Source organism: Daphnia carinata, chromosome 1 (assembly GCF_022539665.2).
Source record: "Daphnia carinata strain CSIRO-1 chromosome 1, CSIRO_AGI_Dcar_HiC_V3, whole genome shotgun sequence".
Classification (NCBI taxonomy): Eukaryota; Metazoa; Arthropoda; class Branchiopoda; order Diplostraca; family Daphniidae; genus Daphnia; species Daphnia carinata.
In genome coordinates, this window is record NC_081331.1 from 8670749 (window position 1) to 8683783 (window position 13035).

The 13035-nt window shown below is 40.6% G+C and overlaps 1 protein-coding gene across 1 annotated transcript; it reads left to right on the forward strand.

Moving 5' to 3' along the window:
• Positions 1-10616: 10616 nt before the first annotated feature.
• On the forward strand, positions 10617-12815 carry LOC130693597 (chitobiosyldiphosphodolichol beta-mannosyltransferase-like). The gene is made up of 9 exons (XM_057516769.1): positions 10617-10725; positions 10803-11028; positions 11081-11272; positions 11360-11510; positions 11577-11827; positions 11894-12067; positions 12217-12331; positions 12423-12475; positions 12535-12815. The coding sequence occupies exons 2-9, from the start codon at positions 10827-10829 to the stop codon at positions 12693-12695; spliced, it is 1299 nt and encodes a 432-aa protein (XP_057372752.1). The 5' UTR covers positions 10617-10725; positions 10803-10826; the 3' UTR covers positions 12696-12815.
• Positions 12816-13035: the final 220 nt, after the last annotated feature.

Below are 13035 nucleotides of genomic sequence, written 5' to 3' on the forward strand. Positions count from 1 at the left end.
TAACATTCCGTGGTTTTCTGTCTGTAGCCAACCTAGTTTTTTATTTCATTGCTTTAAGTTAGCTCGCTTAACCACCAATCAGATTTTCGTTTAAGAACTGAGCCGTTCAGCTTTTCCATGTCAATATTAGTTTCGGCGTTTTGTCTGCCTAATGGATGACAGAGCGCTTTGACTTCTGCAAGCTTATGACGTAGTTCGTCATTCGCAAGTGCACTCTTATGTATGTCTTACTAACTAACTCTAAATCAGATTTTGAAAATAAAATTTTATTCGACTTGGATTAAATTTACACAAAAGGTATTTAGTTACTTACGAGTCAGATGTGTCCGCAACACCCTGTAAGCGTTGATATTGTCGCGAGGGGAAAATAGTGACGTGGTTGTCATTTCTGAAAATGACGTGACAACCAACGATCAAGTGGCGTACAATGCAGCTTCTCTTGAAAAGAAGTTGCAACACGCAAATTATTTGGTAGAAGCTAGTTATTCCTTGAATTTATGTAACCCTAGAGATGGGGCGTATATCCTTCACGAAGGTATAAAAGCCCACACATTTTTTACCCTAAGTTAGTTCTTGTCAGTTCTGAAGTTCTTGAGTTCTTTTCAAGTTCTCAATTTCCTGACTTCTCTTCACGTTCCTGTGTTTCAGTTAAGTAAAGCGTAGTTATTCTTCCTTTCTGTTATGTTTTGTATTTTCCCCTTTTAGTTCAATACAAATCATTTTCTAAAGTAAAGTCCAGTGTGACAATATTCGCACTTTAATAATGATTTGGCTTCATTTCTATATCATTTTCAAGCCACGATAGTTTGAACGTCGGATTAGAGACTGTAGCCAATCGCAGCTCATTATCGGAAAACATTTTCTCAAACCTAAAGATAGTATAAACAGTTATTATAATAAACAATTAGTAAGCTTAGAAATTAAATACCGAAAGTTAATTGAATCCAACAGGTTGGTTACTAAAGGCTGGCAGTGAATGATAGAGGCATCATCCTTAAACAATTTCAAGTTGTTTTTCAAAACTGAAATAGTTGGTAATAAAAATCCCATGGCAATATTCTTTTCGGCTTGAAGAATATCAAGGGCTTCAGCGACGGACTTCATTACGGTAACACATTCTTTCAAAAATTGCTCTTCGTTTGGAGTAAGAGGGATAATGCTGAACTCTTCAAATAATTTTTTCATCCCGCGTGTTTTTCATCGGGCGAACGAAACAGCATATGGCCGAGTATTCTGAATTCCGTCGTGTGTCGTTTTTAAGAATAAATAGTCGACCTAAGTGATGAATAATTGTATCTGAATTTAGGGAACTGGAATTTTGTTTATTCCAAATTTTCTGAAGCTTCTCCATGGAACTTGTCGTCAGTCGGTGGAACATATAATCTTGCATCTTCTGTACGTCAACTTTAGAAACAAGGCTCAAAAGGTGACAAGCGAATCGATGGTGCACTGGAAGAGTAATATTTCCAGAAGTAAGTCCATCCAGGTTTAGCACAGGATCATCAAGGATCTCTCCTATTTCAAAGTAAATTATTTCTTCGACATCCGATTCGATACCTAGATATTCATCTTCTTCTTGAATTAATGAATCGTAGTCCGGAATTGTTGTTGTGCCACGTAACTTGTCCTTCACTTTATATTCTTCGTGGATTGATTCAATCATTTTGGATAAAACGTCGAATGTGTGGCGGCCAAAAATACGGTGAGTAGCAAGACGTACATTTTTTTCTTTTTAAGCTTTGGCTACTGAACCAGTGTATTGTCTCTCCAAGGTAAGACCGTCTTCTACAAGTCCAGGCATCTATGATAACACTAGCGCCAGTGCACAGTGACAGAGCAGATTGTAGTTGTAATTTTCTTCTTCGTATTTTGTTTCCAACATACTGGTAAAAAATGTTCGCCCACGTAATTGCAAATGCGGCGCCAAACTCAAAACAAGGGTTTGAAAACCAATTTTCTCAACAATATGCAAGGGTAACATGTCTTGTATTAGAAAATTCCGTTTACAAAAAACCATAATTAGTTAACAAGTCTGGGTTTTTAATTAATAATACATATTACCATAATCCAGTTGTCTAAGTCAGTTTGGGTGGCAATACGTCTTACAGTTGGATTATTATTTTTAGTTGGAGTCTCACAATTTCCCTGCAGTTTGTCCACAGCAGCTCTCCACTTCTCTATATGGCCAAGTGAATTGTCAGGATCGTGAGACTATCAACATTATAAAAAATTAATGAATGAAAATGGTATAGCTAAATGATTACATAGTACATACCAAGTAGTGTCTCTTGGCATTAAATCTTGTATCATTGAAAACTAATAGGGGTTTCGGTGTGCCATCTTTTTTCCACTTCATTTTGCAACCTTTCAATAGGCATCTGTACATCCTTGCATTCTTTCCCTCGGCGATCAATTTTTGATCGCGATCGCGGCAAGTCTGCCAGGCACGTTAAAAGAATATCGTAAAAAGAATAACTGAAATTGAAATCGCGCGACGGGGATAGAAGATTTCGCGTTAATATCATATTCGTAGCCAATTCTAAGGCCAATTCAAAGTGACGCGAAGAATTTAGGAAAAAATTAGAAAATGAAACAGCGTAGTAGCCATGTCCTGGCTATCTGTATTTTTGCCATGAGTATTTAATTGTCTGATTTCATAATCTGTTCGATTAAAATTGACAATTGAATAAGTTGTACTTCAATTAGAAAACTAAAACTACTACGTGGGTTTCAAATACATATCACCAGGTAGTAGTCCACATCACTAATGCATCACTATAAAAGCAATTTCAAATCATTATCTCCTTGCTCAGTAATTGATGTCTGCTGTGATAACGTAATTGTAAGAGTGTGACGTAATTTATATGGAAGTCCAGTAAACGTAACATCTTTAACGTCAGACTGACAACTTTTTGTGATGTATTCGTAATTTCATCATTAGAGGGTGCGAAATAGTTCCCCAATCGTCAATGTCAATTTAATTATCATGTTAATTGCAAGGTACATATTGTACATCCCTCGCGTACAAAAGTGCTAAAAAAGTTCTAGAGATTGAGCCATACAAGCACCTACTGTAGAGAAGAGAAAAGGTGTAACAACTGTGGAACGCAACAAGAAAATATGACCAATTGCACACCACCGTCCAGTTGCATCAACTGTGAGAGGAAGCATCCACAGCTCCCTGTCATGCCCAAGACCAAGGGCTTCAGAAGATAAAATTGGCCACGATAGCACCGTATCCACACCAAGTTAGATCTCTCATACCCTTTCCCTAGACGAGACCCTAGACTACCGCAAGCGATCCCTAACCTATTTTCTGAGACGAGAACCATAAATGAAAAAAATATAAGGTCGTGGAAGTTCCACGGAATCCATGCCCAGCTCTCCGAATTCCAAGCACCGAAATAGAGGATGGCCAGGAATGGAATGGAGGAGCTACAGTCAATCAGGTCGAATACTCGCTATCAACGCACGAAGCAGGCCAACTAGCATCCAATTCTAAGCTGGAGAAACTCTCCCTGTACTGATAAAACTCTTCCTCAGCATCAACACTAAAGCAATGGAGTAGGGAACCAGACGAGACATAATGAAATGGAAAGTAGATATCGGGTCATCAACTCTTCGCTCGAGGTAGGCCGCTGCCAAACATGTAAGAAACGAAACACCTCCAACGAACAAGAAACTGACAGTTTGAGAGACTGAGACAATCCGGAAAATGCCTAAACTGCCCAAAAATTATTAAAGTGATTAAATACAATCCAGGATGCCCCATAAAAATACTTTAATTGAGTTCAAAGCACATCTGCACAAATACAAGCCTCAGATAATAGTTATATCAGAAACAAGGTCATTTTCTGTGTTTAATTCAATGATTATTATGTTGTGAATAAAAAACCGTTCAAAATGAAATGGGTGGAGGTTTCGCAATACTGATCTACAAATCTCTCCAAGTCACTGTGTTTCAGCAGCCAGACTTTCAAACAGTAGAAGCAATAAAAGTGTGGTCTGCAACTGAAAACGATGGGAAAAAAGAAATGTTGGACATAATATCAGTCTACATATAAAATGAACAAATGCGACGTAGAGGAACTAGACCAGCTGTATCAAATTAAAGGAACAACACCATCATTGGCGGCGACTTCAACGCCCGACACAGCCTGTAAGAGCCTATGAGAGACTCCCCCAGCCAAACAAGAGCGGACAAGCTGTCTACAATCTGCTGGACCAACCTAATGTTAGCAATGCCGTCCAATCTAGGCACTAGACAATGCCCCGACACCGACAGCAATAATGATCACACACCAGGCTGCTACAGAAGTAGTAAAAGAGGCTCCTACATCGAAGCGACTAGTTCCCGGTCCACAGGTCGGGTCATAGATCGATCCTAGATCAATAAAAGCCGCAAATCATGCCCATACCTGGAACTGCAAAGAAAACAATTGTAAAAACTGAAATAAACACATGCAAGACACTATCGATAAATCAGACTTTTATGTATCGATGATTCAGCCAACAAATGCCGGGTCTTTTACCACGCCCTTTGTCGGAAATTCCGACGTCTGACCCACGGTCAGGGAACGGCGAGAAAGCGAAGAGGAAACGGTCAGAAGACAGAGAAGACCGATAGACTAAGGAGGAAAAAGAACGCCCACAGAAACAGCAAGGATAACGGGCCAGAGAGCGGAGAAATCGTCGACAGAAGAGACAAAAACTCCAGGCGGGAGAATTAGGCCAAGACCAGCGATGTAGGAGAGACACGTCGTAAGACGGCACAGGGTTAAATGTTGCCGGGAAAGGAAGTTGATTGAGCCGCCTAAATTACGAACAATAAAAGGTCGGTAGCCCGGGAAGTGGTCTTGTAATATGGTGACTGTTTCTACATATCTGTAGAACGGTCTCAAGTGATAGAAGAGCTAACCGGATGTTAAAAACCAATGGTAGGAAACAAGTTGTAACCACAGGGAAAACCCTTCAAGCATCGGGATAGCAAGGTTGGGGTATAGTAGGAAGGGACCCTCCCACGGCCAGAAGAAAGAAGATCAGCGGTGACCTCTGGGCCAACGTTTAAACTTGTGTTTTGATCTATGGGTATAGAAGGGCCGGTATTAGGCCTACGTAATACACACACAATTTTGGACCGAGTCCGGGAATCATCGCGTCAACTTAACTCAGTAACTTTTTTTCTTTCTTTAAAGTGTTACGTTGCCCGTCTTGCCCATCTCGCTGGGCTATCGTATCGCTGCCCGCCTGTTCACCGAAGCCGCCGTTAACTCGCCGCCCGCTGTCCAGCCTTTCCGTCCGGCCATGACACCTAGAACACCGCTGCCATCAACCTCATTGGACTTGCCGTACCTGCCCGCGCATCCCGGCTCCCGCTGCATAAGCATATTTTCGCATTCGTCTTGCATATTTTTATATCTTTTGTTAAGTTTCAGGGAACGGATCTGTCGATCATTAGTGTGTCACCGATCTCCAGCCGTAGCTCAATACGACGGTCGTGTTGCGGATTCTGAACAGAAGAGCAACCAGGCCATTTCTAGATCCGGAAGGCCCGTGCGAAGACCTGCTGTTTTTTATATTTAGCTTGTATTATTTCTAATATTATTTGTGTATGCCGCTAGGGGCGCTGTTTAACAGAGCCTTCTTGGTGGCCGATGTCGGCAATGGCCGACCCTTCTTAATTTTCCACTTGTCACAAGCAGACGTCTTTCGTAAGTTTCTAAAAATTCAAATAAGGTGCTAGTGAAATCTCTATCAGTGTTTTTCTCCCTATCAACGTATTACTAAGGTATTAAGTGATAATTTAATTTAAAGCTTCCCTTAGGTCTAGAATACGTTACATGGTCCTTCGAACCAATTGAATTTGACGAAATCATCCAAATTAGACGTTTAGGCTGCTTGAGTATTACACTCACACACGTGTTGAGCAAGAAACGCGGATTAAGGAAATTTTTTGGCCACTACCTTAAACTAGTGTAAGGGTTTAAGCTTTTCTTTTACATTTACTAACAACCATTTCATTCCCCACAGCTATTTTTCAAGAAATCTTATACCTTGCCATGAATAGAGAATACGGGCCGTTCACTTGGGCTGATACCCAAAGTCTCAACGTAAACTAAGTTTAGATTTACACTTTAAAACCCGTCACCAACCTTTCTTAACAGTATCTAATTAAGATTAGAAGACTTGGGGACTTTCATGCGCAAATTAAGTTTGGGGAACGACCTGCACCTCTTCACCCCACTCCTACGAGAGAATATCAACCTCTCCCACCTGGAGTAACAATAGATGACAAACTAGACTACTACGAGAGAGGTTTCTACGCTGTAGCAATCCGGTATCTGCCAAGATTTGACGCCATTGGAGTCACAACATTCAGTCAAACACTGACCAGGCCAGATATCTGGAGTCTCTCAAGCCACGTCATCTACAACAACCAGCACCTGTAGTTCCAGAGGAAACAATTTACCCAGATATTTGCCTTCCGTCAGGACCTTTCGTACATCCAACACCAAGCTTTGGTCCAAAGTTCCACTTACAGCCGACAAGAAGATTTCATCCATCGCGATTTCCTGTGCCTCAACCAACACACACCATACGACCAGTCAGGAACGTCGTCGTTGCCAACTTTTTTTCTGACAAAGCTGGTGTACCAGAATAAAAGAAAGAAAAGGTGAAGGTACAGATTGAATGTCGTGAAGAAGGCCAGGTGGTGACTTTGAAGAAAAAGGAGGTAGGAAAAGAGTACGTGCTCCAAATGCGGAAGGGAGACTACTAAGGAAGAAGAGGAATTACCTGAAGACAACTAAGAATTCTTTTGTTTCATGGTATAACTTCTATAGTTGTTTAATCAAGAAGATTTTGTGATAGAAGAAAAGGACAGCTAGCCTTTGTTGTGAAACTGGTGCGATATCGCAAAATGCAATTCTTTCGTTTTCCCTTCCTAAATCCATTCTCGTGTTGCTTTCTCAGAAAGAAAACTCGCCTTGGGATATCCCACAATAATTGTTTTCAGATTCATTTTTCAGACAGCCTTGAAACTCAAACAACAAGATGGCTACCATGAAATCGTTGACGCAGGCAGCCATCGTGTTAACAATTGATGTTTTAGAAAAGGAGCTTCACAAGGACCTGAAGAACTACGATGAAGCATGCGAAGAAGATAGACTACGAGAAGCAGAGATGTCTTTTGAACTAGCCGAAGATAGAATGAGAAGACTGGAAAAGAACTACCAGACTTTCATCCCTATTTTGGTAGGCGAAACTCAGGAGAAATATCTTCTACAACATGAAAACTTCATCAACCGGTTCTAAAAAATGAACATCGATTGGAGGAGAAGAAGACCAGCTGAGAGCAGACGAAGCCCTCAACAGAGAGAACCTGTACTCCAAGTCGCTGCGCATAGTGAAGAGGAGAGATCTCCAACTACGAACATTGCTCCGGCAAGATGATTAACGTTAATTTGATTCAATATCTGGTGAATCATGTTGTGTTAGTGTACAGATGAACGCACTTACTTATATCAGCAGCCCAAAAGGACGCGGAGCAGAAAACCACGCGCGATACGTGCTTGAAACCATCCGGCTCAGGTGGGACAAAGAAGAACTCCTGAGAAGGGAACAAGCCCTGGAAAGATCCAAGGCGATCAAGGAGCTGGGCCCCGCGTCACTTGCCCTACATGTCCCAGCCCCAGTACCGGCAGATCTAGTGGAAGAGATCAAGGGGTTAACAGACCCAAAACCCGGTCCTTCCAAGGAACCAACCCGCACCTCACCCAGGAAGACTAAGTCGGTCGCCACTGAAACTTCCAGCAAGTAGAAGCGAATTGTCGGGGTGGAGAAAATCAACAAACAGCTGGCGAGGAAATTCGCACGAACGGGCCTACTGTCCTCGTCCGACGAAGAGGAAATCCTGCGGTCCCCCTACTCCGCTTAAAATATATCTATACATCACTGTACCTCAACTGATACAATACATAGTAAAAAAAACCTTGTAGTTATTTTTGAAGATCAGCATGTCAGCACCGGCGAGAAACACGAGACAGGCGGCAGCCTGCGCCGAAATCTCGGGGTCCTCGAACGACTCGCAGGTCGAACAAATAGAGAAAAGGGTAACTTATAATTGATGTCCAATGGGGTTTCACAACTGGAAAACAAGATTACGGGTTATTAAGACATGGAACAGCAGTTGTCATCAATGACAGAGATGATCAAGTCCATCGACGAACGCAGTACGGGTGCGTTAAACTCAGCGGCGGAGCTAATCGAACAAGCAAGACAGAACTTGTCGTGGGAAGACCATATCCCGGCGATAGTGAAAACAGTAGAAGGGGAAATAAAAGAGATAATAGACAAGGCGAAAGAGGAAGTAAGGGAACTACGGGAAGACAGCATGCCCGCCCTGGAAAATAGCCCGATAAGGTGGCCGGAGCCATTACGCACTTCATCCCGGGCCGAATCCCTCGGAGGCCTTAGAGCTGAACTGCTGGAAGATAGGGAATTAATTAGCAAGGAACTGCCCGAGAGTATCTGCATGACAGACGCGGAAAGGACGCCAAAATGCGCCCTTAGGGCGCTTTTGGCGTCTACTTTTTGTTCAACTTTTTTAGTGAACGTATTTTTGCGGTCGGTAACTGTCCGGTAAATGGTTCAACTAGATGACCTTTTTGGCGACAACGCCAGTGGGAGGTTCAACTGGAAAAGTTGAACTTTTTCAACGGTGGTCCAGACCACCGTTGACCTTCAGCTGAACTTCAATGCCTCCCCTTCGGTTCAGCTAGCACTGAACTACGATTTTGGCGTCAACTTTGACTAAAAGTTGAACTAAAAAGGTTCAACAAAAGGTTGACGCCAAAATTTGCCCTTAGACTTCTGTACCCGGACACTTGGAAGGGCTGTTCGCGACCGTAGGACATGTGTCCAGCGAGTAGCGACATTTGGACTATTGGCTCCCGACGTTTGATCGCGACAACGAAAAAGTTCAACTAACCTCCCACGAACTTGGCGCCAAAATGATCAGCTAGTTCAGCCATTTACCGGACAGTTGACGCAAAAATACAATGCGTTGAAAAGTTGAGCTAACATACACGCCAAAATGCGCCCCAAGCCAGCCCTATACTATGCGACAATTGGACTACCATGCCAGCGGCGTTTGGACTCCTTTTTTTCTTTTTCTTCCTTACTTCTTTTTCTTCTTACTCAATAAACAGTATTGATAATTAACTGTGATTACTGTACAGATATTTTTGCTCGGTTTATCGGGTGATTAGATATTGTTATTTTAGAAGAAAAGTATAATTACAATTACGTGAGATTAAAGTCATTTGCAATTAAACTATTATTTACTTTTTAGCCATGGCCTTTGATTATTAAACATTTAATAATATTATATATGGATCAGACTTGCCGCGCCGATCAATTTTCCGATCGCGATCTCCGATCCGATCTTTTGAGTTTGATCGGATCGGGCGATCCGATCAAACTGCGAAAGATCGGATCGGCGATCAAATTTTGCCGATCATTTTTAGCGATCATTTTTGTGCAGCATCTAACGGTAAAAATTTACACTGTTTCGCGAAAATAGCATTGGCTGTCACAGCGACAGTCACTGGCGGCCATTGAGGGTGAACACTAAACAGTTTCCTTCAATTGGCATTCGCATAAATAGCAGTGAAATAGAACCCTGCGGCTGAAAATCTACAGCTAGATGGCGAAAAGTTTGATCGCTAAAAACGATCGGATCGCGATCAATTTTTTGGGATCGCCGATCCGATCTCCGATCTTTTTCAAAAGATCGGATCGGCGATCAATTTTTTGATCGGAGATCGGATCGGCGATCAATTTTTGATCGCGATCGCGGCAAGTCTGATATGGATTATTATATACTTTTAAAAAATTGGCTTAGTAAAAAAAATAGCTTGCAACATTGTCTTTAACGTTCAAATTCAAATTTAAATTCAACAAACTAACAAAAAAATGAATTTCAGGGAAAATGACCATATTGACTAAAGTTCAGATATGTATAAAACTAAGAAAAAAATCATGTACAATAATATCTGAAAAATTTATTGGAGGAAAATGAATGCAGTCCATTTTGCGCTGCAGGGGGGGGGGTTCCATTTGTCGTAAAGTGTACCGTTCGTTGGATTAAATTTTATGTTTCATTGTACAAAATTTTTACCCAATCAATAATTAGCCCTGTGATAAAAATTGCTCTTTTCTATTACTGTGTGCTTTCTATATAGCATGTAAATTTTCAATGAAAATTTGAGTTTGTTTTACAATTTTTGATAAATAGAATACCGATGTAAACGATAGCGGATTTCTTGGTAGTTGGAATCCTTGGTTATTATGATGCACGTCGGAAAAAGCAGTCCGCAGTTTACCCTGCTGGTCCGCCCTTTCCCACAGTGCACTAATGAAACAGCCCGCATTTTACGCGTTAATCCCCGAAAAATCGAAAAAAAATTTTTGGCCCAGTCCGCAGCCAAAAATCCGCAGTTTACCTAGTCCGCGTCTGCACTTTACTCTGCCCCGAAGTTTGTGCTACAAGGTCCGTTTAGCAACACTAGCAAAATCATTCCTACTTCTTTGCATAATTGTAATCTTACTTGGCTTTTCTCTATCTAGAAGTCCATGTCTGTGTAAGTAACTCAAAAATACATGACGTGAGCTGATATTACACTAATCTAACAGCAAAAAATTTGGGTACATGGCTTACAAGAAGTATGTGTTAAAAAAAACTAGATTTTGTGCTGTTTCGTGGTTATCCATGAATAATCTCATTATCCGTCTTTAAACAGGAATCGTACTGAAATTTAACGAGAATGACAAAGAAACGTGCTTGCGTTATCGTATTAGGAGATGTAGGGAGGAGCCCAAGGATGCAGTATCATGCCTTGTCACTAGCAAAAGAAGAATATGATGTGGATGTTGTAGGATATAGCGGATCATCCCCTTATTCGGATGTTTTGTTTTCTTCTAGAATTTCATTTCATTTTATGAAGCAGCCTCCAGTGTTTAGTTACAGTAATAGAGTTTATTTGTTCCATCAGATTTTTTACTTGTAATTTTTTTTTAGTTCTACCGAAGTTCATCTCCTACTTCCTCAAAGTTATTTGGCAAACCTGTTTCTTGGCATGGATTCTCTTGTGGATACCGAAACCAAATTTCTATCTTGTCCAAAACCCTCCGTCAGTTCCTACATTACCAATTTGTTGGTTGATTTCCAGACTTCGTAGATCTCAGCTTATAATTGATTGGCACAATTATGGTACTTATGAAGTAGTAAACATTGTATTTGAAAACCACGAAAATTTATTGAAAATTATGTCAAGTGCTATTGTATTGATGTTCTTAGGATACACAATCATGGGACTTGTTATTGGTCCAAACCATATCCTCACAAGAATTTCGTATCATATTGAAGCTCTGTTTGGAAGATTCGCTAACTTAAATTTTTGTGTAACAAAAGCTATGAGTTATGATCTTCAGCAAAACTGGGGAGTTCGGTAGGTGATAAGTTTGACCTTCAGTTGTAAATTTGCTGTGTAATTTTTACCAGAATTTTCTTCTAGTGCCATTACGCTGTATGATCGGCCTGCCGAGATCTTCCAACCTGTCTCATTACCAGAAAAGCATGAACTTTTTCTCAAATTGGGAAAGGATTATCATGAATTCTCCTCCAGCCGACCGGATGACACCCTTTTAACAGAACGATTCGCCGATGGCCAAGTCCGACTACGTGAAGATCGCCCTGGTCTTCTTATATCAAGCACATCTTGGACGGAGGATGAGGATTTCTCTATTTTACTCGATGCACTGGATGGTTGGTATATACATTTTTTAATAAAAATGATTGAAGTTTTCAGAGCTTGCAATTTTTTTCGTGCAGAATACGAATTAAATCGATCGGTCAATTCGTCGGATTATCCGCCATTGATGTGTGTTATAACAGGAAAAGGACCGCTAAAAAGTTACTACAGCAACATTATTCAAGCAAAGCAGTGGCAGCATGTAGAAATCTGCACCCCTTGGCTCGAACCAGAAGATTATCCAAAGCTCATCGGTAAAACTAAAATGGAAAACACATATTTATGTATTCTAATAATAGTAATTGTAACAATTTTTTGTTGTTGTTTTTTATTTATTTATTTATTTATTTATTTATTTATTCAATTTTTTTTGTGGCTTATTTTAATGCCGTCATGGTTTCAGCCAGTGCTGACCTTGGAGTATGCCTTCATACATCTTCATCTGGCTTTGACTTACCGATGAAAGTGGTCGACATGTTCGGATGCGGCTTGCCTGTCTGCGCCGTCGGATACAACTGGTTAATTAACAATGATCTGATTTGGCATACAAAAGTTCTTTTGTTTTTTTGCATTGTTGTTTTGCTCATAAAATTGTCTCTTCGTTTTCAGTTTAGATGAGCTGATTACGGATAAAGAAAACGGGATGATCTTTAAGACAGCAGGTGATATTTTTACCTTGATTCTGATGCCTATCAAATAAACCGATTATGTTTTTGAGCAGGGGACTTAGCTGACCAACTACTGAATTGGTTCCATGGTTTTCCGCGAGATAACGAGGAGAATCGACAATTTTACAGACAAAATCTGAAAGTCTATCAAAATCTCCGCTGGCACGAAGAATGGAGGAAAATAGTACTTCCTCATTTGCCATCAACTAACTGACTGTTTCTTGTGTTAACGTGCAGTAGAGGTCAAGAAATCTATATTCAACTTCCATTGGTCATTCAGTAAAATTGATAATTACGAACGTGATATGCCAACTGAATATAATATTTTCTCGTAGCTGTGGTCAAGTGCGTCTTCGTTACGTGAATACCTTCAATTTTACATTTATCACAAATTCAGTGACACGTCTTCCATTGGCAAACTAAAAAAAATGTCGCAGGAATGTTAAAGATGGTTCAAGCAATTAAATGATTGGAAAAGAAAGGGTTTATTAATTATTAACTCAATGGTGACTGCAATGGAAGTATAAAGCCTAATATTAAACAATTCGTCCCTT

What these genes read in the sequence shown, in the direction of transcription:
- LOC130693597 (XM_057516769.1), top strand. Translation starts at nt 10,827, where the DNA reads ATGACAAAGAAACGTGCTTGCGTTATCGTATTAGGAGATGTAGGGAGG. An exon ending in TTTACTCGATGCACTGGATG is followed by an intron (nt 11,828 to 11,893) that starts GTTGGTATATAC and finishes TTTTTCGTGCAG; the next exon opens with AATACGAATTAAATCGATCG. An exon ending in TGCGCCGTCGGATACAACTG is followed by an intron (nt 12,332 to 12,422) that starts GTTAATTAACAA and finishes CTTCGTTTTCAG; the next exon opens with TTTAGATGAGCTGATTACGG.